The sequence below is a fragment of the Amblyraja radiata genome, chromosome 12, assembly GCF_010909765.2.
Source record: "Amblyraja radiata isolate CabotCenter1 chromosome 12, sAmbRad1.1.pri, whole genome shotgun sequence".
Classification (NCBI taxonomy): domain Eukaryota; kingdom Metazoa; phylum Chordata; class Chondrichthyes; order Rajiformes; family Rajidae; genus Amblyraja; species Amblyraja radiata.
The window spans coordinates 47274584-47301319 of record NC_045967.1 but is presented as its reverse complement, the minus strand read 5'-3'; the positions used below and the strand labels follow the sequence as shown (position 1 = coordinate 47301319).

The following is a 26736-nucleotide window of genomic DNA, read 5'->3' as shown; positions in this document are numbered from 1 at the left end:
ACTGGCACTGGCCACTCAAATCAGCTGCCCCGGACACTTTTATGATTGGTTTATTGTATTTTAATGTTGTGTTTTACCTGCTTTTAACTATTTATTTATACTGTTCCATCAGGGACTGGATTGTTTTTAGTGTTATTATGTGTGAAATGTTTTAAATTTCATGTGCGATGCTCCGCTATTCCCTGGGAAACGTCTTTTCATTTTGCACTGTACAACTGTTGCTTGCAAGATGACAATAAAGGTTGATTTGATTTGATTTGATTTGATTTCCATACATGAATATACTAAGGTCATTCATGTGCTGCACCTGTTGATCAGAGCCTGGCTCCACTGTGGAATGTAATTAGGAATGCAATTTAGCCTAACTTTATTCATACCTAATCCAATTTGAAGCATAAATGTTGCATTCAAGTGTAAGTTAAAAGAATGGCTACAGTATGCACCAGATTCCACAATTTCAAGCTGAAAAATGCAAAAGCTCCGTACCATGGGAGGGAACACAACCCCCCTCCCACACCCTCCCCGCCTCAGTCGCCATACTCCCTCACAATTTCTCACTCTTAAATCTCACCCAATATTGACAGTCCTGCGACATAAAATACAAGCTGTGGAATGTGCAACATGAAAAATGCTAGCAGGCAGTTTGCAAATTAAAAAAAGCCCCCAAACTCTCAGACAGGAGCAAATGACTAATTCTCTGAGGAAACGCTTCTTACCTTATTCGCCAGCAGCTGTTCTGCTCCGTGCTTCAGAGGCCCACCTGTACCACGACAGAACCCGACATAGTCTTTAATACTTGCAGTACTTTCATGGATTCTTGTCATCTCCATCCCAGCTGCATCATTAACTGGAAAAGGAAAAGCATGTGTAATACAAAATGTCAAGGAGTGACCAACTACAACCTCATGTTGCCCGGCAACCTTCATTTAACTCTGGTTTGTTCACTGGAGGTGGGAAAGTAATTAAAAACAACGGTTTCTGATAAAGCTCCACCAATTATCTGATGATTTTTTTTGTTGCTGTTGTGACTCTACAGGCATCCTCCATGAGTCACCCACACTGAGTAAGTGTAACCTGCCACTTTGTAACCATTGTGTCATTCACTTTGTACATAGTCACATACATTTTGCAAAGGTAGCCCAGGTTCAACTTCAGAGAAGCATTCCCATTTAATTTGCACAACTCTTGAAAACCCCCAATTATCGTACATGGTTTATCTATGTCAGTGTTAGAATGCTAAATAATGGCCCGTCACAAATGATTTGAAACCACTTTATATTGTAACCAGGTGACACTTCCTTGAGACTTGCCTACTTTAGATCACTTCGGGTGCTAACCTTCCCACCATTGAAGGGGTCTATAGGAGGCCATAGTGACCTGCAATGATCTGCAAAATGAGACTCCTGTAACATTGGCTGGTATGTTGATCATATACAGTACCACAAGAATCATACAGCATAGAAACAGGCCCTTCAGCCCAACTTGCCCGTGCCGACCAAGATGCCCCATCTACATTAGTCCCACCTGCCCGTGTTTGACCCATATTCCTATAAACATTTCCTATCCATTTACCTATTTCAAAGATTTCAAATTAAACAAGATCTTCCCCAACAGCATCAAACATCAAATCCTCTATTTTCGTGGAAGATTGAGGAGATTTGGTGTGTCGACTAATATTCTCCTGAACTTCAACAAGTTCAACGAGAGCATATTTTCGGGCGGCACGGTGGTGCAGCGGTAGAGTTACTGCCTTACAGCGCCAGAGACCCGGGTTCGACCCTGACTACAGATGCTAGTCTGTACGGAGTTTGCATGTTCTCTCTGTGACCTGTGTGGTTTATCTCCGAGATATCGATTTCCTCCCACACTCCAAAGGCGTGCAGGTTTGTAGGTTAATTGGCTTGGTATAAATGTAAATTGTCCCTAGTGTGTGTAGGGTAGTGTTAATGTGCGGGGATCACTGGTCAGTGCGGACTCGGTGGGCCAAAGGGCCTGTTTCGAAGCTGTATCTATAAATTAAAAAAATAAATATTGACGGGTTGCATCATAGCTTGGTTCAGCAATTTGATGGCCCAGGAACGACGGAGATTACAAAAAGTGGTGGACAATGCCCAGTCAATCACGGGCACTGACCTCCCCACCAAAGGAATCTACAGGGGGCACTGTCTCAAAAAGGTAGCCAGCATCATCAAAGACCCACACAATAGACAATAGACAATAGGTGCAGGAGTAGGCCATTCGGCCCTTCGAGCCAGCCCTTGTGATCATGGCTGATCATCCACAATCAGTACCCCGTTCCTGCCTTTCCCCATATCCCCCTGACTCCGCTATCTTTAAGAGTTCTATCCAACTCTCTCTTGAAAACATACAGAGAATTGGCCTCCACTGCCTTCTGCGGCAGAGAATTCCACAGATTCACAACCCTCTGTGTGAAATTGTTTTTCCTCACCTCCGTTCTAATTTGCTTATCCCTTATTTGTAAACTGTGGCGCCTGGTTCTGGACTCCCCCAACATCGGGAACATGATTTACTGTGTCTACAGTGTCCAATCGCTTAATATATGTTTCAATAAGATGCCCTCTCATCCTTCTAAATTCCAGAGTATACAAGCCCAGCCGCCCCATTCTATCAACATATGACAGTCCCGACATCCCGGGAATTAACCTCGTGAACCTATGCTGCACTCCCTCAATAGCAAGAATGTCCTTCCTCAAATTTGGAGACCAAAACTGCACACAATACTGCACACCACCCTGGCCACGCTCTTATTTCACTCCCACCATCGGGAAGAAAATATAGGAGTCTGAAAACGATCATGTCCAGGTTTCCAACAATCATCGGGCTCTTATCGGATTATTAGTTTACAGATTTCTTTTGTTCATCATATTTAATCTGCGTGTATTGTGTTTACAAGTCTGTTATGCTGCTGCAAGTAAGAATATAATTGTTCTATTTTCTGTACATATGACAATTAAACACTTGGCTCTTTATTCCCAGGAACTGAAGGACATTCTTCAGTTTTGCTTAAATGGAAGATCAGGTGGAACTTGAAATCATATATTGTTGGCCGGTGTGGGCGAGCTGGGCTGAAGGGCCTGTTTCCACACTGTATCACTCTATGATCTGCCTAACTATGTACAGTTTCATCCATTTGTCTCTTCCAGGGGCCTTCAGTGACATTTATATTTTCTGGAATATAGGTCAATATTATCACATTTCCAACCTTTATTTTCTTATGTAATTTGCTTCGGAAAAGATTGCTGCACGGATTTATCTGTACGGATTTCCCTGTCTTTTAATTCAAAAACATTAGTCTTGGGCGATTCCTGCTTTAATGCTTTGCGTGCGCAGGTCTGGTTCATTAAATGATCATTACTGCGGTACTACGTCAGAAGCTGGGCTTCCTGTGTTACAATCCAGGGGCAGCTGTAAATCAGTCATGTTGAAGTATGCACAGCAAACATGAAAAGACACCTCTCCTTTTACACAGGAAAGTCAAAACCCATTATCTGGTGCAAGAATGTTTAGACATTTCAAAATGCGAGTTATGTCAAGCGAAACCAAATGTACTCTTTACTTTTTCTGCACACAGGCAGCATTGGAAATTGAATAAATAATGACTGCACAATGCTGCAGTTTTGAATCGCAATTCACAGTCTCAGGGCAGAAGATCAGTGAGTCTCCCAGTTCATTTTCACTGCCACCTTGCCCTAATTCTGCTGTATTTTATTGTAGTCCGTGAAGAAGCTTTTGATACCAGTCCAAGAATAAGCGCCAGGTTCTTAAGTACGTACAAAAAAAAATACTGTGAATACATTGCAAAAGAGTTTAATTGATTACATAGTCATAAGGAACTGAGGATATAGACACAAAATGCTGGAGTAACCCAGCTGGTCAGGCAGCATCTCTGGAGTAAAGGAATAGGTGATGTTTCAGGTCGGAACCCTTCTTCAGACTGAAAGATAGAGAAGGCCAGAACAAAACATGGTCGGCAACAGATGACCTCAGGAAGGGGGGAGTCCATAAAGGGGCATTTTTGACTGGGGAAGATGTACTGACGACAGAGATATAAGGGAGTGAGCAGTGGAACTAGTAGCATGATTAGTGTTTGAGAACTGCAGATGCTGGTTTACAAAGAAAAGACAAAAAATGCTGGCATCTCAGCAGGTCAGGACTACATGGATAGATGACATTTCAGATCGGGATCCTTCTTCACTCTGAGTTATTCCAAACATTTTGTATCTTTCATTGATTACATAGTCTTTTACAGCTCTTCCAGAAAGCATAAAGTGTTAAAAATGAGGGATAACTGCATTAGAAATTGCATGAGGAACATTTTCACATTATGCTAAAGTGTCAATATAAACTTAGTGTGCTGTTACTCTCAACAGCAACTGTAAACTGCATTTATATAGATACTTTAACAGCAGTGGATCTGTACTCAAGAGCTTCTTCATGGAGGTATCAAACTTGACAGACTGAGGCTTGGTCAGTGTTTGGGTGGGAGATCTCCTGGGAATACCTGGTACAGTAAACCTACTCCCTTGGAAGACAGTTTATCCAACAGGTAAACTCAATTTAGTGTGGGTTTCAGGCACACCGCATATGCTAAACAAATACAAACTTCCAATGTGTATAATGCCCCTGTCCCACTTAGGAAACCTGAACGGAAACCTCTGGAGACTTTGCGCCCCACCCAAGGTTTCCGTACGGTTCCCGGAGGTTTTTGTCAGTCTCCCTAAAGGTCGAAAGTGGTTTCCGCTTCTTCTATGTTCCGGCGATTATTTCAAAAAATTCAAAACCGGCCGCAACTAAAAATAGGTTGCCGTTTTTTAAAATCGGTAATTTTTTAGTCAAAGCCGGTTGCGATGCTAGTTGAAGGTGGTTGCCAGGGGTTTCAGGTAGTGGAAGGCCTTCTGCAACCTCCAGAAACCACCTTCAACTAGCATCGCAACCGGCTTCGACTCAAAAATTACCGATTTGTAAAACGGCAACCTATTTTTAGTCGTGGCTGGTTTTGATAACCAACAGATAACAGATAATCAACAGGTTGTGATACCATTCAAGGATCTACAGTATTCAGATCATTGACGAAGAGCTTGACAAGAGCTCACACTGTGGTCAGCACAGTAGCGCAGTGGTAGAGTTCCAGCCTTACAGAGACCAGAGTTCAATCCCGACTACGGGTGCTGTCTGTACGGAGTTTTGTATGTTCCCCCTGTGACCCCGTGGGTCTGCTCCAGTTTCCTCCCACGCTCCAAAGACGCGCATGTTTTTTACGTCAATTGGCTTCCGTAATTTGTCCCTAGCGTGTAGGATAGTGCTAGTGTACGGGGTGATCGCCAGTCGATGTGGACTCGGTGGGCTGAAGGGCCGGTTTCCACACTGCATCTCTAAAATCGAATTAATTTGATACAAGGAGCAGCCCAAAGGGCAGAGAATGAGGAAATTCCAATGGCTGTCCAATGTTGGCTCGTCTTGGAAGCAAATTAAATTCTTCGACACTTCTCCAAAGAGTTTCATCATACCTTGCAAAACTGACAGAAATTTCAACAGGGGACACAAGGACGATTCATGTTTCTGGAGGAGAGCAGAACAAATTAGAAATGCTTGCTATTGCACTTCACCCGTTATCGGCCCAATCAATTATCAGTCATATAATGTTGGAAAGAAATAGAACTGGGTGATTGAATTTTTGGATCAGATTGTATAGGAAAATGCAGCAGTGGAAGCTTTTGAATTTTTTGTGCAAATCAGCACATGTTATCAAGATGCATTCAACGAAGTATATTTTAGACCTCAGAGCAAAGAAATGAAGAAGGTTGGAGAGAATTCTCATTAAATGCCTGAAAACTAAAATCAAGCCTTATTCAGAACTGGTTTCAGAGCCAATATGCAATAAAAAAATAAACTGTAGATGCTGGTTTATACCAAAGATAGACACAAAGTGCCGGAGCAACTCAACAGGTCAGGCAGCATCTCTGGAGAAAATGGACAGGTGATGTATCGGGCCGGGGCCCTTCTTCAGATGCTCCATCCTTGGTTTGAGAGCTGCTCGTTGGCAGAGATGGATCAATGTTAATGTGCAGCAGTAATTAAAAACATTTTAAATTAATACTTTTGTTCCATTTTTGAACCAGTCTACAGTACTAAAGGGCCTGTCCCACTAACGTGACTTTACAGCGACTGTCTTCGACCTTCAAGCTCGAGGGCACTCGCCTGAAAAACCTCGAGCTGGATCGACCGTCAGCGATGAAACCGCGAGCTGGATCGACCGTCTGCGCACACACACACACACACACACACACAAACACATCGCAAAGGCGGAGGCGATGGAAAGTGGGCGAGCGCTGTCTAAAATTCACACCCTCGATGAACAGGAAGGTAAGTCCTTTAGAGAGCGCCGAAAGGGGTGGGGGGGAGAGAAGGGGGTGGGGGGGGGGGGGGGGGGGGGGGAGGGGGGGAAAGAAGGAGCAGAGACACTTTTAAGAAGCCAGACAACTTTTAATAAAGTTTAACGGGCATTTAACATTACCAGTCGGTTTACTTACCTTTTTTTTCTCAACGAGCTTTACCTTCGACTACCTTCGATTACCTTTGATTACCTACGATAGCATTACGACCTACTACGACCTACCTGGACTAAACCTACGAGTAAAAAAATATTGATTTTTTTCCATGGCAACCTTTTTTTTTACTCACGGGCATTTTACAGCATGTTGAAAAAAACACCGTGACCTAGCTGAGGCCTCGAGTACGCAGGGACCACTCTCGAGCATGAAGGAGAGTTACAAAGACCTCCTAGAACCTTGTGTCGACCATGCTGCGAGTATGAGTCGAGGGCAAACTCTTCTAAACTCGCGAATTAGGTCGCCACAGTGGGACAGGCCCTTAAATGTGGCTACTGTACCTAAAGAACACATCCACCATCCCATCAATACTGTACTGAACGTCCCACAACAGGAAGTGTCTCAAGAATTAAATACCAAAATATGGTTCTGCCCCGCATCAAGCTAACGAGTTGATCGTTGATTTCAAGGCTTACTTAAAAATAAAGTTGTTTGAAGTAGGGGCTGGATGGGACAGTGTTTAATTGCGTCCATCATTCTTTTCCATAGTAAGTGCATCGTTACGCGTGCAAAAAAAATCTTCCATTTTATGTGAAAATAACTTAATTACCAATTCTGATTGTATCATATCAGTGAAGAAAATTAATTGACATTCTACGCATCCACATTAAAAAGTCAAACTGCTTTAAATTATACATAACATTTGTACTTACTAATCTGGTATATAATTGATCAATTAACATATTGGAATTTATAATGAGAAAAGAAGGGATGAGAACATTAAATCTGCATCATTTTTATGGAGAAATGCTATTAGAAGCATTACATATTTCTGTCAACACGCTGTCACAGCAACAAAACATCGATTTGGACTTTTCTGATTATTTTTATCTTTAGACTGTAGAGATGCACAGCAGAAACAGGCCCTTCGGCCCATGGCGTCCGTGCCGTCCAGCGATCGCCACGTACAATGGCATTATCCAACACACACAAGGGAAATTAACAATTTTACCGACGCCCAATTAACCTGCAAATCTGTACGCCTTCGGGGTGTGGGATGGTCACAGGGAGAACCTGTCAACTCCGTTCAGACAGCACCCGTAGTCAGGATCGAACCCAGGTCTCTGGCGCTGTAAGGCAGTAACTCTACTGCTGCGCCACTGTGGGCTTTATCACTAGACCATCATTTATTGCTCATTCCCATTTGCCATAGATAAGATAGTGTGGAGCTGACACAATGGTGTGTGCATTGAAGATGCCCCCATAACTCTGTTGGATAGCAAGCTCCAGGATGATAACCCATGAAGGCAATAATGATAGACATCCAAGCCAGGGCTATGTGTGACATGAAGTGGTATCCAGGGAGGGTTTTTTTTCCATGCTTATCTTGCTAAAACAATCCAGCATATTTTCCATGCTTTGAATGGGTGGTGAAATGAGCTAATCACATTGCCATAATCACTATCAATTGGGAAAGCATGGACATTGTGGGCCGAAGGACCTGTTCCTGTGCTGCATTTTCTGTGTTCATTGAGCAGGATTCTACCTGGAAATTCAGGCCTAATCAGAGCATCTTTGTTGCCATTCCCAATGCAACGTAGGGTGGGAGCATTATCAGGAAGCCCCCAACCATTCTATTCACATTAGTGGTCTGTAGCAGCCTACATATGTTGTACAATAATCTAGATTGGAGCTCTTGATACTCGTACTTAACAATGGAGACATACAAGGAACTGCAGGTGCTGGAATCATCAGAAAAACACAAAAAGCGTTGGAGGAGCTCAGCGTGCCAGGCAGCGTCTGCAGAGGGAATGGACAGGTGACATTTCAGGTCTGAAGAAAGGTTCAACCCAAAAAAACATCACATGTCCGTCCCCTCTATAGATGCTGCCTGACCTACTGAGTCCCTCCAGCACTTCGTATTTTGACCATTAGAATGTATGTTTTTGAAGATCATCGTGAGTATTTCATAACCATACATCTGGGCTCTGATCAGACCTCCATGTAGTAACTATAGCCAAGGAAGCTATCCCTGTTTTCCAATAGCATCATCCAACTGTTCCTTGAAGTTACCCTTTTCCAAATTGAATGTAGCCTCTCGATCGGCTTTCCCGCATTTGGATTGTTAAAATTGCCCGACTCTATAATACAGTATCACCTCCCATTCACTGTTACCTTGGGCTGAGAACCTTACATGACTGCAGTAAATCCTTAGCACTGACCCTTCCAAGAGTGGGGATCATCAGTCTCATAGATCATCTATCTCCACAATGACTCCAGTGCTTGAATTTCTCTTTGTTTCTTGGCTACCAGAGAGGATGACAAATTTTACTTCGGAGTCACGTGAGTGACTACGTGAAGACCCCGCCAGGACGCATGCGTGTCATATCGCTTTCACGCTTGCGAAACGACAGGCGGGGTGGAGCGTTCCCCCGCAGCGGTAAGTTTGAAACCGCGACCTGCAGGTAAGTGATTTACTCTGCGGTAGTTTTTGACCCCACGCTGTTTTTACACAGGGGGGGGAAGCTGGACAAAATAGTGTCCACAAGTGCTGCGAGTAAAGATGGCTGGGGAGGACCGCGAAGTTGCGGGAGCCAGCAGCAGCTGAAGGCACACGCCCCGTAAGGGATCAGCTGTGCCGACTTTTGGTCCCGCGCCGGCCAGAACACCACGGCCGGGCGGGAGACTATTCAGAATGGGGCCGTCGACTTTTGACAAGTCGAAAACGGCAGGAGGCGGGGTGGAACGACGTTCCCCCGTAGCGACAATTTAAACCAGGACCTGCAGGTAAGAGCTGCGGTCTTTTTGTGTTTTCCCATGCTGATTACAGGTGGAGAAACCAACGGGCTGCGACAAAGCTGGCGGACTAGCAGCGGCCAGCGGCACTTGAATCACCTATAATGGGATCAGCTGTGCCTGATGTCGCCTCCGCACCGGCCAGATCCACTCCGCGGCCGGGCGGTAAGGCAAGACAAAAAACCATCAAAGTCGTGGACTCAGAGGAGTCCGACTTTGAGCAGCCGCGGGCGGCCAGCGACCGTGAGCGCTGGAGCCGGATGGAGCGGTGTGTGGAGCATTTGCTCCAACGTGACAGGCTCCGGGAGATGGAGTCGAGTCACAGTGGGCTCTATGGCAAACCCACAGCAGTACCTCTTGAAGGGCTGCACAGTGCTTCTACCTCATCAGAGGGGAGCACTGCGGGTCAGTTCTGGGCTGATCTGGAAGAGGGGTTCGCAGAAGAAAAGTCAAGTGTGCAGGGGGTGCAGGAACAAGAACACCTACTGGACATGGTGTCCAACTTCACACAGCCAGACCAGACTGGCCAAAACCTGGAGCAAAAGCTAGCTGCCAGTATAGACTATATGTCTCTCAACCAGCTACAAGAACAGGCTGTACTGGACACCACATCAAGACACCGATACTACTATTTGGAGGCAACCTATCGAAGCAAGTCAAGGAGCTCGATGAGGAAGCAAAAACCCTGGGACTAATAAAAGGGACTCCATCAAAAACTCACTACAGCCATAGACAGCACCCCTACGCACCCACCAGTAGAGCAAGACCGACTGGTGAAAGCTCGAAGGCCCGGTACACAAAACATGAGTCTTTTTTAGGCCATGGCCCAGGCCGGCCTTCCTAGAAAATACGCGGACCTCCAACGTCAACCAAACCACAAATCCAGACACCAGCGCATCAACATCAGCGAAGAACTTACAAAAAGAAGTAAACCTGCCACTGGTAACTATGGAGGTAGGTGGGTCTGGTTCCCTACAAAATACAGGGAGCATGGAGGTTGGGGGGGGAGAATACACTCCTTTCTGAATGCATGGAGCTTGTTAACAACCGATCCTTACATTTTAAGCAGTATCCAGGGATATACAATAAAATTTATACACAAGTACAGCCCTCCAGTTCAACATATACCGAACCGAATGTTCGTACTTTCTGGTAAAGAAAAATCAGAGGCGCGAGCTGAACTGGAGCGGCTTTACGCAAAAGGTGTAATTGGAAAAACCCAACATGAACCACTAGAATTCGTGTCCAATATATTTACCAAAAACATAAAGATGGTGGTTGTCGCTTCATCATAAATCTGACCAAATTGAATACATTTGTACAATATATTCATTTCAAAATGGAAACCTTTGTTACTGCTAAACAATTAATTTCCAAAGGTTACTTCATGGCCAGCATCGATTTAAAAGATGCTTACTATTCAGTGCCTATACGAGGTGACCACAGATGTTACTTAAAATTCAACTGGATGGGACAGCTCTGGCAGTATACAGCACTGCCAAATGGGTTATCATCAGCCCCAGGCTGTTCACAAACATTTTGGAACCAGCCCTAGCATTTCTACGGAAACAAAAACACATGGTCATGGCATATCTAGATGACATACTTATTATGGGCAAAACTTTGGAATTGGCCAAACAAACTGTAACAGCCACAAAACAGTTATTTGAAACTGGGGTTTATTATCCATCCAGTTAAATCTAAATTAACGCCTTCCACTACTATGGACTATTTGGGGTTCACAATTGACTCAGTTCACATGTCGGTGACTTTGCCAAAGGGAAAGGCTATAGACTTAATAGAGGCTTGCAATAACCTCATTGACATCAGTAGCCGTCCATCAGATTGGTAGCAAAAGTAATTGACAAAATGGTGGCTGCTTTTCCAGCCACACAATTTGGACCTTTACATTACCAAAATTTACAGAGAGCAAAAATACAAGCACTCAAAATCAATGCTGGTCATTTTGACAGACCAATGCAGCTACCAATCAAAGCTATAATGGAACCAAAATGGTGGATAGATAACATTTGGCTTTGTTTCAATCCAATCATTGTCTGTAACCCTTATATGGTGCTACAAACTGATGCCAGTGCACTTGGTTGGGGTGCCACCAATTCCATCTCCAGCTGTGGAGGTAGATGGACTGCTCAGGAGGCATCATTATTACTAACACTGGACATAAACTACCTGGAAATGTTGGGTGCATTCTATGGCCTAAAGTCATATTGTACTGGGTCATATCACCAGCATGTTAGACTACAGATTGACAATACCACCGTGGTAGCATATATCAACCACATGGGTGGAAACAAATCGACATCATGTGACAATCTGGCTAATACAATTTAGCAGTGGTGTATCCAGAGAAATATTTGGATATCAGCTATTAATGAAAACACCGAATGGATGTTGAATAAAAAGTATTTGCTGATATTACAGCACGATATGGAACACCAGATATCGATCTATTCGCATCCAGGCTTAATCACCAGTTATCAAATTATGTTTCATGGGAACTAGACCCTGGGGCAGCGGCGACAGATGCATTTTCGCTGCATTGGGGGGGAAATTGTTTATTTATGCATTCCCTCCTTTCTGCCTCATCAGTCGGGTATTAAGGAAAATACAGCAGGACTCTGCGTCTGGTATTTTGGTAGTACCCGATTGGCCTACTCAACCATGGTTCCCAGTGATAATGAACATGGTATTAGAACCATGTATCACTATCCCGAATAGACCAGACTTGTTGGTTCATCCCGTAACAAGGGATAGCCACCCATGCCATAACTATTTGAATTTATTAATTTGTAGAGTTTAAAAATACCTCTACTACAGCTGGGACTGACGGACCGAACAGTGAACATGATTTCGGCGGCCCAAAGACAGTCCACCAAAAAACAGTATCTGGTCTATATCAGGAAGTGGGAGATGTATTGTAACAAAAACAGCATCACCTACAGAGATATGAACATCCCGTCTTCTGGAATACCTGGCAGGCCTCCATTATGATGAGGGGCTCAGTTATAGTGCCATCAACTGCGCCAGAAGTGCCTTATCGACTTATCTATGGCAAGGAACAGAGCGTCAATCTGTTGGAACTCACCCACTGGTAACTAAACTTATGAGGGGAATTTTTAATACCAATCCCCCAAGAACCAGGTACTCCCAAATATGGGATGTGAGTATTGTCCTGAAGATGCTCAGGAATTGGTCTCCAGCAACAGCTCTGTCCCTACATAGACTGACATTAAAAACAGTCATGCTAATGGCATTGGTCACGGCACAAAGGGTACAGTCATTACATAAATTAAGACTGGACAACATGACTTCTTCATCTAAAAACGTTACGTTTCATATTTATGAATTAGTGAAACAGAACAGACAGGGATCAGCGGGCCTCAATATCGAATTTAGGTCTTACCTAACAGATGATCGTCTCTGTATAGTAAAACATTTGTCGTTATATATGGAGAAAACGAAAATCATCAGAGGCAATGAGAAGGCACTTTTAGTCAGCCATAAGCAACCACACAAAAAAGTGTCGGTCCAGACCATCTCAAGATGGCTGAAACAGGTTCTAACACAGGCTGGGGTGGATACTAATATTTTAAATCTCATTCCACCAGGGCTGCAGCTACATCGGCAGCTATGCAGTTGGATGTACCAATAGACCAAACCCTCAAGGCAGCAGGATGGTCAGGGGAAAAAACATTCCAACTATTTTATCATAAACCAGTCATTAAACCTGGAACATTTGCAGAAACAATTTAAGTTCTGTAATTTAATTACCCCATAAATAGGGGTTATAATTTGTGTTAATAAATTCATGGATTTCAATGTCGGATTCATGTCTAAAATATGTTGACACAATTCCTCCTACAGTCATCAAGGCAGATGTGATGCATGGACTCGTTTCCACGGCATGAAATCACAGAGCTTTAAAATCTTCACGTAGTCACTCACGTGACTCCGAAGTAAAATAGTAAGATTAAACGAGAACTTACCAGTTTGAAGTTTGATCGTTATTTTATGAGGAGTAACGTTGAGGGATTACGTGCCCTCCGCTCCCACCCTTGATCATATACTTAACTGGTATCTCTTCTCTAATCTTACTATGTTTAGTCATTACAGTTATCTGTGATTTCACACCGCTGCTTTGAAGAATGACACGCATGCGTCCTGGCGGGGTTCTTCACGTAATCCCTGAACGTTACTCCTCATAAAATAACGATCAAACTTCAAACTGGTAAGTTCTCGTTTAATCTTACTATTTAACATGCATTCCAACCAGAACACTATCAATTTTGATGACTGCCTCATTTGACTTATGTTGCAATTTCAAAAATTATTGTTGAATCAGAATATCCTATTTACATTTCCATCTGCACTTACTCAAGTGCTCATAACTCACTCCTTATTTTTCCAGCACTACGCAATTAGGCTTACTTGATGTGACATATGACAAGAGTAGGTAGATCATACAATTCTTGAGGTTGTTCAACAAGATTATTAGCTCTTTAGCACAATCTCAATTCCTCATACACTTCATCATTTACAGCCCAAAATAACCATCCATCCCTTCCGTTCCCACTTCAATAGTCTTTGCAGCCATAGCCTACAAAATCAAAACTCTGTGCGCAAATAATTGCCTGCATTCAACGCAAATGATTTTAATTTCATTTCGAAAATTATATTACCTCTTTTGAAACTCTATGCAAGAATAGGTCAGAGGTGCAGGTTGCCAGTCTCCATGGAACCAAATCTCTATCAGTATCAAAGGACTGGTAAAAGACACAAAATGCTGGAGTAAAGGGCCTATCCCACGAGCATGCGACCTGCATGCGGCAAGCGCGACCTAAAGGGCCGGTCCCACCAGCATGTGCCTGCATGCGGCAAGCGCAACCAAACCAGAAGCGGGAGACGCGCGGAGGGTGAGTGAGTGACATGGCGTAGAGGCGGCTGCGTATGCCCGTCGAGGCGGTGCGTACGGCGTCGAGGCGGCTGCGGGCCGGCAGGCCATTGCCGCCCGGAATTTTTAAACATGGTCAGTTTTTCGGAGCCCCGCGCGATGTCGGGACCAGCTCCGCACAACTCCATACGGCTCCGGCAATCGAAGTGGGACCGGCCCCGCGAGGCCGTACGGCTCAAGCGACCACATTAGGTCGCCCTTACATCATGCAGGCGCATGCTGGTGGGACCGGCCCTTTAGGTCGCGCTTGCCGCATGGAGTCGCATGCTCGTGGGACAGGCCCTTAACTCAGCAGGTCAGGCAGAATCTCTGGAGAGAAGGAATGGGTGACGTTTCGGGTCCATACACTTCTTTAGACTGGTAATCCTTTTGAGTGGGCAACAATGTTAACCACTACACGAAAGGAATATTCATAAAAGAAAAGGAATTCCAAAATTTGTTCTAGGTCTAAATAGTATCCCACTCACCATCAGACATGCAACTTGACATCATATGATATTTCAAAAGTTCTAGGAGCAGAATTCGGCCCATCAAGTCTACTCTGCCATTCAATCATGGATGATGTATCTTTCCCTCTGATCCCCATTCTCCTGCCTTCTCCCAATAACCCATGGCACCTGTACTAATCAAGAATCTATCAATCTCCGCCATAAAAATATCCATTGACTTGGCCTCCACAGTCTTCTGTGACAATGAATTGCACAGATTCACCACCCTCTGACTAAAGAAATTCCTGTACAATCCGAATAAAATTCCTTTTTTTCCAAATCACACAGTGCTCAGTGCTATGATGGAGGAGACCAGATCAGAGTGGAAGCTTGCTTTTTCATTACTGAGAGCTCAGCTTCACTCGATTCATCTGCTTAGAGTTGGAGACTTGACCTTCCTTCATTGTTCCTACTTTAAGAATTTTCTTTGTGATTGCCAGTCTCTACTTCCTGGTTTCTCTCCCCACACAATCATGTCTCTGGAAGCCCAATATCACCATCACACCATATCTCCAATGCTCACCCAACCCCTTGACATCGAGGTCCCAACTCCTGTTGCCCTGACTCAAGCTCATCATCTCCTTGTGGCTCAATCAACCATGCCTCAACCCTGATCCAAAACCTAACAGCTCGACTAACAATACCTGGGTTAAAACAAAACAGTTTCAGCGAATTGTATCCTATCACACACAAAACTCTGAGGTTCATGGGCAATTGCTACTCAGATTAATTAACAACTTTTCGTTTTGAGAAGCAAGGAGAGGGAAGAATTACATTTCATGTTTTTCTTCATTCCTTACAATGCTATGTGCAACAGTGATCGCAACTTCTACTGAAGTGTGGATGGCCATTGGCTTGCTAGGAGCTCATCCGCCCTTTGACAGGTCTTGTTTTTGGTCCTGCTGGGGGTCTACAGCCCCCTCCTCACCTGACAAACTAGGTGGGGGAGACGGTTTAGTCACAAACTATCCGACCATGGGGCAAGTAGCACGGGATTACATGTTACCCGTGGCGGGAGGAACTCCCCCCCGATGTGGCCTCTCACGACTGGCTCTTACATGGATTCAAAACACTGGAAAGATTTTTTTTTAGAATTAAGCTAAGATAGTGATCGAATTCAGAAAGCAAAGTAGTACACATACACCGTGTACATGGACAGTGCTGTAGTAGAGATGGTTGAAAGCTCTAAATTACTGGGAGTAAATATCATCAGCAACTTGTCCAGCTATTTCAAAGCGATTGCTAAAAAAGCACCCCAGCGCCTCTACTTCCTTAGAAGGTTTAGGAAGTTCAACATGCTCCAAACAACTCTCACCAACTTCTACAGTTGCGCCATAGAAAGCATTTTATCGGGACGCATCACAGCTTGGTTTGAGAACAGCTCCATCCAAGACAGCAAGAAATTGCAGAGAATTGTGGGCGCAGCCCAGATCATCACACAAATCAACCTCCCTTCCATTGACTTCATTTATACCTTACTCTACCTCAGCAAGCCAAGCAGCATAATCAAGGATGAGACACACCCTAGCCACTCCCTCTTCTCCCCTCAACCATCAGTCAAGAGGTACATAAGTTTGAAAACGCACACCCACAGATTCATGGACAGTTTGTTCCCAGCTGTCATCAGGCAACTGAACCATCCTATCCACAACTAGAGAGTGGTCCTGATTAGACCATCTACCTCATTAGAGATCCTCTGACTATGGTAAATTGGACTTTACCTTGCACTATATATTATTCCTTTTATCCTGTATATGTACACTGTGGCCGGCTCGGCTGCAATCATGTATAGTCTTTCCGCTGATGGGATAGCATGCAACAAAAAAGCTTTTCACTGACAATAAACTAAACTATAATCACTTAACATTTGGGTTTAAGGTTGTTGAATTGAAGTTGGGGCAAGAGTGCGATGATATGGATTTCATCCATTGAAACAGCTACATTGTTTTATTTTTTGCAAAACAACAGTTAAAGTTAAAACGTATCTCTGTGCTCACCTGTCATTGCTAATATTCGGCTTTTCCATCCGACTTGATCCAGTCCAATGGGCGTGCTCTGGGACAAGTGGAGTGGCCGGTTGGTGTGGGAGACCGCTCGGAAGGGTGGAGCATGGTGCGGTGGTGGTGGGCGGCAGGTTGCTGGCTATAGATGGAAAATATTAATCAGAAGCATGTCTGATGGTAGTACAGGTGTCAGTGGTTATGGGGAGAAGGCATTATTGAATGGCGGAGTAGACTTGATGGGCCGAATGGCCTAATTCTACTACTATTCCTTATGACCTTAATAAAACTACTATAGGCTGTGAACACCTAAGGCAGGATTGGGTAATTCAGATGACCTTCTAATCCGAGATAGATAGATTTGTGATTAGCAAGGGTGTCAGAGGTTATGGGGAGAAGGCAGGAGAACAGGGTTAGGAAGAAGAGGTTGATCTGCCATGATTGAATGGCGGAGTAGACGATGGGCCGAATGGCCTAATTCTACTCCCATCACTTATGACCTAATGACGAGTAATAATTTCATTGTTCTATCTGGGACATATGACAATAAAACACTCTTGACTCTTGAGTAGTATTTTCAAAGTGATGTTCTATGTATCAGGTATTGAACAAGTGGTCAAGATCCAAGGATGCACCACCAAATATATTAAAGATTTTGTGCCAAGAATGTTACTACAGTGCCTGCAGTCAGTCATGTTGGAAAATGTTGATGGAGCCACGTTGATAATCACTCTTTTAATAATCGGAAACAATCCAGTTACGAAGGAAAACAAAAAGGCACAGAAGCCATGAAATTAGATTGTGTAGGAAAGAACTGCAGATGCTTGTTTACACTGAAGATAGACACAAAATGCTGGGGTAACTCAATGGGTCAGGCAGCATCTCTGGAGAAAAGGAATAGGTGACGTTTCGGGTCGAGATCCTTCTTCAGACTGAGAGTCAGGGGAGAGGGAAAAGGCCAAAAAGTACACAATGCACTATTGTTGGCTGTGGTGGAGGTGATAACGATGGGATATGAACAGTAAAACTCGCTCTGAAACGGTTAACAGCATTGGTTCTGAATGTTCTAAAAAGTTGGGGCAGGTCTTTGCTTGACATCTAGCTATTTATTTGTTAATCAAAATATTTCTATTTGATAATGGTATTCAGCGGTCCCTTAAGGACCCCAGATTAGACTCCTTGGAGACCGGATTGTGCTTAATGCAGTGATTATCGCATCCGCTACATTCAATCTCACTTAATTAGTCCCAAAACGAGCATTAGCTTGCTTAATGGCATAGACCTACACTGGACCTTTCAGCAACATTGTGCACTGCTTGTGCAAGTCCAGAGGGATTGAGTACAGTGTGCAAAGCTCCATGTATAAATTAACCAAATAATTGAGTTTAGAGATACCATTGAAAAATAGAAGTAGATACATGGACTGCAGATGCTGGTTCACAAAAATACATGCCACAGAAGCGCTGGAGTAACTCAACGGATTAGGCAGCATCTCTGGAGAACGTGAATAGGCGGCGTTTCGGATTGGGATCCTTCTTCAGACTGATTGTGGTCGGAGAGAGAAAATGGGGAATGAGGTGGGGGCACGACAAAGCCTAGCCAGTGACAGGGGGGTTTGATAGGTAGATGTTTGGACAAAGGCCAGAGATGGAAAGATAAAAGTCTGTGAGACAAGGAAATAAGAAAATATGAAGTATTATATATGAAAGTATGAAATATGAAAATATGAAAGACATGAAATATGAAGCCAGAAGAAGGGATGTAAGTGTAAGGGGATTGGGGGAAGGGGACTGGGGGAATGGGGGGGGGGGATGGGGGGGGGGGGGGGGATAGTGTGAGATATGGGTGTATGTCCAGGGAGCACAGGGAGGAGAGAGGGGGAAAAGGGTGTTTGTTGGTTCGTTACCTAAAGTTGGAGAATTCAATGTTCATAGCAAGCTACCCAAATAAAATATGAGGTGTTGTTTCTGCAGCTTGCATGTGACCTCACTCTGGCAATGAAGGAGGCTCAGGACAGAAAGGTCAGTCTGGGAATGGGAAGGGGAGTTAAAATGGTTAGCAACTGGTAGATCTCACATGCCTCGGTAGACGTGGTTTCTAATAATTCTAGATACAAGGAAGTCAGATGTTGGTTTACAAAAAGAAAAAGACTCCAAGTGCTGGAGTCAGGCAGCATCTCTGGAACACATGCATTGGTGATGCTTTGGGTCAGGACCTTTCTTCAGACTGATTGGGGTGGTGGGGTGGAGGGAAGAAAGCTAGATGAGATGAGGGGCAGGGCTAAGCCTAGCGAGTGATAGGTGGATACAGGTGTCTACACATGCTGATTTGGGGAACATTTTCAGTACAGCATAAATACATATCACTGAAAATAGCAGTCAGAATATGTTCCAGGTATTTCATTTGTTACAGTGTGATTAAAATTTATTTGCCTTAGTCAGGCATAGAGGCTGACACAAATGACCAAGATATTGGGCAATAATATAATCAGTATTTTCAATGCATTACTGCATAATGCTGTTTGTTAGGTGTTTAGGCAATTGGAATAAATCATACTGGGGTTGTTGTCAGTGAAGAAACAATTAAAAGTCACATTGAGAGTATAAACAAAAAAAACACCTATTATCTGCAAATTAAATAAACATTAGATCTACACAGGTGGACAAAAATGCTGGAGAAACTCAGCGGGTGAGGCAGCATCTATGGAGCGAAGGAAATAGGCAACGTTTCGGGTCGAAACGTTGCCTATTTCCTTCGCTCCATAGATGCTGCCTCACCCGCTGAGTTTCTCCAGCATTTTTGTCTACCTTCGATTTTCCAGCATCTGCAGTTCCTTCTTAAACATTAGGTCTACACAGACGGATTTGGGGAACATTTTAAGTACAGCATAAATGCATCACAATCCCACTATCCTGCCCCCCGCCCCCCCCCCCCCCCAATCCCTTACAATTACATCCCTTCTTCCGATTAGATCAGCACGCATTCAATCCTTTTATTTGACAGTGTCAATCTACCCATTCAGCTCTATATAGTTGCTCAGTTTATTTATAACCTGACAAAATGGTGGCACGGCGGCCTGATGGCGTAGAGGTAGAGCTGTTGCCTTAATGCCCCGTTCCCACTTAGGAAACCTGAACGGAAACCTCTGGAGACTTTGCGCCCCACCCAAGGTTTCCGTGCGGTTCCTGGAGGTTCCCGGAGGTTTTTGTCAGTCTTCCCTACCTGCTTCCACCACCTGCAACCTCCGGCAACCACCTGCAACCTCCGGGAACCGCACGGAAACCTTGGGTGGGGCGCAAAGTCTCCAGAGGTTTCCGTTCAGGTTTTACAGAGCAAGAGACCCAGGTTCGATCCTGACTAAGGTGTTTGTCTGTACATTCTCCCCATGACCTGTGTGGGTTTTTTACGGTTTCCTTCCACACTCCAAAGACACACATGTTTATAGGTTAATTAGCTTGGTATTAATGTAAAATTGTCCCAGTCGTATGTAGGGTAGAGTTACTGTGCAGGGAACTCGCTGGTCGGTACGGACTTGGTGAGCGGAAGGTCTTGTTTCCCCCCCTGTATCACCAAACTAAAAATAAGTGTCAACATTTTTTTTTTAAAGTACCAGCAACAAAAGTGTTAATTCAATCATTCCAAACATCAAAGTGGGGACTATTTTAAAACTGCTGTTAATGAACAAAATATCATGCAAGCATTTTAATGGATTTTTTTTAAATGATATTACAGCACCATTTCAATTCTATTGGTGGAAATAACATCTTCAGGGTGTGAAGGTTATGAATATCTGCCTGTGGATGCTCTTCATGGGCAATGAAAGTGCTTCTGCAAATATTGAAGTCACTTGTCCTTCTGCGAAGTAGTGTAAATAGTCATTTAATCACAGCGGGACAATATCCTCCTTGTGTTTTTGCAATAAGGTGCAATTATCAGCCAATTCTTTATCTTCTTTTTCCCTAAAAGGTAAAATGGAGCTGGAGAACTTAGCGACCATAAGGCCCTTATAGAAGAGAAAGGGACAAAAAAGGCAAGGTGAGCATGAGATGCCATTCTGCTCCCACCCTTTTCAAGTCCCGCCATGAGGGTGGCACGGTGGCGCAGTGGTAGAGTTGTTGCCTTACAGCGTCGGAGACCCGGGTTCAATACTGACTACGGGTGCTTGTGTGTAGGGAGTTTTATTCTCCACGTGACCTGCGTGGGTTTTCTCCGGGATCTCCGGTTTCCTCCCACACTCCAAAGACCTGCAGGTTTGTAGGTTAATTGTCTTGGTATAATTGTAAAAGTGTGTGTCGGGTTGAGTTGGTGCCTGGGGATCAGTGGTCAACGTAGACTCGGTGGGCTGAAGGGCCTGTTTCCCTGCTGTGTCTATAAACTAAACTAAACCTGACTGCCCAATGGACGAGGAAGAGATCTAACACCATACAAACACTAAGGACTTGGACTTCCAAAAGGCTTTTGACAAGGTGCCACATAAGAGACTATTGCTAAAAATAAAAAATTATGGGATTGGGGGTAATATATTAGCATGGGTAGAGGATTGGCTGACAAATAGGAAGCAGAGAGTGGGGATAAATGGTTCATACTCGGGATGGCAACCGGTAACTAGCGGGGTTCCGCAAGGGTCGGTGCTGGGACCCCAGTTGTTCACAATTTATATAAATGATTTGGAGGAGGGAACCAAGTGTAATATATCAAAATTTGCGGACGATACAAAAATGGGAGGAAAAGTTGGGGATGAGGAGGATAGGAAGAGTCTGCAAATGGATATAGATAAGCTAGGTGAGTGGGCAACAACTTGGCAGATGAAATTTAATACTAATAAATGTGAAGTCATTCACTTTGGGAAAAAAAATGATAGGGCAAGTTATTTTCTAAATGAGGAGGAGCTGCGTTGTAATGCAACGCAAAGGGATCTAGGGGTATTAGTACATGAATCACTAAAGGTCAGTATGCAGGTGCAGCAAGCAATCAGGAAGGCCAATGGAGTTTTGGCCTTTATTGCTAGGGGGATTGAGTATAAAAACACGGAGGTCTTGCTGCAGCTGTACACAGTATTAGTGAGACCACATTTGGAATACTGTGTACAGTTCTGGGGTCCATACTTAAGGAAGGATGTACTAGCCCTGGAGGCAGTGCAGCGAAGGTTTACAAGATTAATTCCTGCAATGAGGGGATTGACATATGAGGAAAGGTTAAGTAAGCTGGAGCTCTACTCTTTGGAGTTTAGGAGAATGAGAGGCGATCTCATTGAAACATATAAGATCGTGAGGGGCCTTGATCGGGTGGATGCACCGAGGATGTTCCCAATGATCGGGGAAACTAGAACTAGGGGACATAGTTGCAGAATAAGGGGGGGCTCTTTTAAAACTGAGATGAGGAAGAACTTCTTCACCAAGAGGGTGGTTAGTTTATGGAATTCACTGCCCCAGGGAGCAGTGGAAGCAGAAACGTTAAATATATTTAAGTCTAGAATAGATGGTTTTTTAGCTGCCGAGGGGATAAGGGGCTACGGGGAGAGGGCAGGGATATGGACCTAGGTATGGTTAGTATAGTAAGACCTGAGTGATCTCCTGGACAAGTGTCGATCGCCTGGATTGGGGTCGGAGAGGAATTTCCCGGATTTTTTTTCCCGAATTGGACCTGGGTTTTTATCCGTTTTTTTGCCTCCCCCAGGAGATCACGCGGTTCTTGGGGTGGAGAGGGGTGATAGCGGTATGAAGGGGAGGGTAGTGTCTTGTGTTCTGTGTCTTGTGTCTACTGTTTGTGGGTAAGTGTGTCTGTTTAGTGTTCAGCCATGAGCGAATGGCGGTGCGGGCTCGACGGACCTGGTGGTCTACTCTCGCACCTACTTTATAAAAATATAAATAATAAAATAAGGATCAGTGGCCATGGGAAGAACCACATTGTAACTGGGCTCAGCTTTTCTGACTAGATGTGACCAGCCTTTCAATATCTGGAGGCTATGCAGTGACTCCAACTGGAACTGTGTTCACAAGTGGTCATCATTGAAGCTTAACACCAAGGCTCATGTTGTCCTTCAGTATCGACTAGTATATGAAGACTAATGTGGGTGTACAGAGGATCTTTAATACATTGAAGCTGAGGAAACTAGGTAGAACCAAATAGAGATGAATGGGCACAATAATTATTATTTGTGTACGAAGGGACTGCAGATGCTGGTTTAAACTAAAAAGATAAAGACTAAAAGCTGGAGTAACCCAGCAGGTCAGACAGCATTGTGTAGCTGCTTGCAATGTAGCTGCTGCTGTTTGCTGCTGCTGGCGCCGACGATGGCTGCCACGGTGTACTGCTCCTGCACCAAGGCAAATTCCTTGTATGTGAATACTTGGCCAATAAACTTATTCATTCATTCATCTCTGGAAAAAAGAAATAGGTGACATTTCTGGTCGGGAACCTTCTTTATGTTTGACTCATACGAGTTTTATGCATTGAAGCTCAATAATGGTGAGCATTTCACAAATAAAATTATATAGAAACAAGGGACTTCAAATGCTGGTTTACACAAAAGCACACAATGTACTGGAGTAACTCAACAGGTCAAGCAGCATCTCTGGAAGAACATGGATAGGTGACATCTCGAGTCGGGATGCTTCTTCAGGCCCATTATTATTATGGGTGCAATTCGAGACCAAGCGGAGGCTTGGCGATCATTTCGCCGAACACCTCCGCTCAGTCCGCATTAACCAACCTGACCTCCCGGTGGCTCAGCACTTCAACTTCCCCTCCCATTCCGTATCCGACCTCTCTGTCCTGGGTCTCCTCCAAGGCCAGAGCGAGCACCACCGGAAATTGGAGGAACAGCACCTCATATTCCACTTGGGGAGTCTGCATCCTGGGGGCGCGACACACGTCGCAGCGGCCTCTGCAGTCCGTCTGTCTTTTTATTATTTTTTGTCTTGTTTCAATGTAGTTTTTATTTTTTTTTGACGGGGTATGTGTGTGTGGGGGGCGGGGGGTGGGGGAAACTTTTAAAATCTTTCCCCTGCACGGAGAACCCGACCTTTTCCTTGTCGGGTCTCCGTTGTCGTTGGGGCTGAGCAACGTGGAGCGGCCTCCAGCAGGAACGACCTAGGGCTCCAGTCGCGGAGCTGCGGACCTACTCACCATCGTGGAGCTGGCTGAGTTCGGAGCGGGAGGAGCGGTGGTGGCGCGCTGCTGCGACCTGACCCCGGGGATTCGGAGGCTCCAACCGCAGGTCTGGTGGACAGTAATACCGGGAGCCCGCGGGTCCCTGCTGGGAGACCGCTTTTCGGGGCTTCCGCAACGGCGACTTCTCCCGCCCGAGTTGCGGGGTTGAAGATGACCTGGAGCGGGGCCTTACATCACCGCCCTGCGCGGCTTGGAATGGCTGTGGGACTTTGCTAGCGCCCGCCGGGGGCTCCAACAACAAGACCCGGAGTGCGGCCTTGCATCACCCGGCGCGACGTTAATGGCCGCGGGACAATTACCATCGCCCGCCGGGGGCTTTGACTCTGACATCGGGAGGGGAATGGGGAGTGCAGCGGAGAGATAAGTCTTTGCCTTCCATCACAGTGAGGAGGAGATGCGCTGTGATGGATGTTTGTGTAAATTGTGTTGTGTCTTGGGTCTTTTTCTTGTGTGTATGACTGCAGAAACAACATTTCATTTGAACCTCAATGAGGTTCAAATGACAAATAAAATTGTATTGTATTGTATTGTATTGAATTCTCCCAATTTTGTTAGCCCTTGCTGTCTCCTCCCTATCTCTCCCTCAGCCCTCCTCCTCCTTTTTCCTTTCTTCTCCCACCCCCCATCAGCTGAAGAAGGGTTTCGGCCCGAAACGTTGCCTATTTCCTTCACTCCATAGATGCTGCTGCACCCGCTGAGTTTCTCCAGCATTTTTGTGTACTTTAGATTACATGTTCTTTGCTATTTTAATTTATTTTGTATTGTGATTTCCAAGTTCAACCCTATTTAAGAGTTACTGCTACAGTGTCACCATCAGTTTATGTTGTGTCAAAGAGGATGATTTATTTTGAATGGCTCTAACACTGTGCCTTGCAGACATAGTTCTAATTTTATTTTGAATGCCACTGACAACAGTTAACATGTTACACCAATGAAATGTAAAGCAATAAAAAACATCCCAATGATCATTACGAGCAAAAAAAAATGATGCCAGACTACATTAAGTGATATTAGAAGAGTGTGAATACTTGCCTAAAGATGTAGGTTTTGTGCACTGAATTAATGGGGGGGGGGGGGGGGGGGGGGGCAGTGGCAGAGGTACATTAGGTCACAATTGAAGTGTTTATGGTCCAGGTTCCAAACATCAAGGCTGCCTTTAGTGCTGTGAAAAGAAGCTGGAAACTCCTCTAATCTCAGAGATCTGCAAGGATTAGTGAGGCCTCCAGATCACCAAGGCCATGAGGAAATTGTTGGCTATCTATACTCATTTCTCTGACCGATGAAGGCCAACATGCCACAATGTGTATAAAATCATGAGAGGAATACTAGATCGGGTAGATGCACAGAGTAGGTGAATCGAAGACCAGAGGACATAGGTTTAAGGTGAAGGGGAAAAGATTTAATAGGAATCTGAGTGGAAACATTTTCATACAAAGGGTGGTGGGTGTATGGAACAAGCTGCCAGAGAAGGTAGTTGAGGCTGGGACTATCCCAACGTTTAAGAAACAGTTAGACAGATACATGGATAGGACAGGTTTGGAGGGGATGGACCAAACGCAGGTGGGTGGGATTAGTGTACCTGGGACATATGGATAGGACAGGTTTGGAGGGGATGGACCAAATGCAGGTGGATGGGACTAGTGTACCTGGGACATGTTGGCCAGTGTGGACAAGTTGGGCCGAAGGGCCTGTTTTCATGCTGTATCACTCTATGACTCTAAAAGCCTGGCGAACTGTTTCTTAAATGTTGTGATAGTCCTCCCAGCCTACTCAACCTATAGCTCAGAACCTCTAGCCCTGGCAACATCCTCGTAAATCTTCTCTGTACCCTTTACTTGTACCCAATTGGAGCAAAAAAAGCAATCGGACGGAAACAACTTTGATTAGTCCCTCAAATACCCAGATGCAATCTGAGGTTAGATGAGTACTGGAAGAAAATCAGCCAAATCTTACTTGGTGAAGATTGCTGGTCTTCTCACAATGTCCAGCAAGGGAAACTCCATCTATCACGGAGAAAGGCCTTTGGTGGGCACGTTTGCTTCTGAGCCTTATCCTGGCGGCTGGCGAAGAGTTGATACCAGGTCCATTTTCAGGAACGGTCGAATCTGCCAACACTTTAGATCTCGTATTGGACTCTGCCGTAGTAGGAGAGTCATCTATTGGGAGAATGCTTTGCCATTCGCAAAGCTGACCACAGTCTGAAACAGGGCGAGGTGGCTTCCCACTGTTCACGTTTGGTTGCCTCATCTTTGTCTCTTCAGATTTTCCAGTTCTTTCATCACGAGACCGCTCGTCTGTGTAGTCCTTTGCGGATACCTTGTGGATTTAAATTTCACTTATTTAACTCATGTTTCTTTAAAGGAGTATACGCCAAATAATACATTTGAAAAACGCTGCAAGATTTAACGGCTGGTCTGATTTCATTTCTTCACTCCATTATGGTGAAGTGTTTATAGATTTTGTGGGCAATTGAATTTTGGCAGCAGTGGGCTCTAACAATTGAACACTGCCCTATTAATACACCTTCCTGGCATTGTTTAATTCTCCTAATTAAGTCATAATGCCAAATACAGTCTATTCTAATCATTATGGACTTCCTTATAACAGATTTAATTTTAGCAGACTGTCTCTTTAGGAACACAGGCTTGTAGTTACACTGCAGAAGCCATTAAAATAGGCAAGCCAAAACAATGACAAGTAATTGAAATTGAAGCCATTGAAATTGACAAGTCATTGCA

At 44.5% G+C, this 26736-nt stretch overlaps 1 protein-coding gene across 1 annotated transcript in view; it reads right to left on the bottom strand.

The window, feature by feature from the left end:
* Window positions 1–26278, bottom strand: part of arhgef9 (Cdc42 guanine nucleotide exchange factor 9) — a 244697-nt gene extending 218419 nt beyond the window's left edge. The window contains exons 1-3 of the mRNA XM_033030722.1: window positions 25952–26278; window positions 16823–16967; window positions 717–847 (exon numbers count right to left, since the gene is read on the bottom strand). Coding sequence (XP_032886613.1) covers window positions 717–847; window positions 16823–16967; window positions 25952–26245 — 570 coding nt within the window. The 5' untranslated portion in view covers window positions 26246–26278. The remainder of the gene's footprint in view (window positions 1–716; window positions 848–16822; window positions 16968–25951) is intronic.
* Between the last annotated feature and the right edge of the window lie 458 nt (window positions 26279–26736).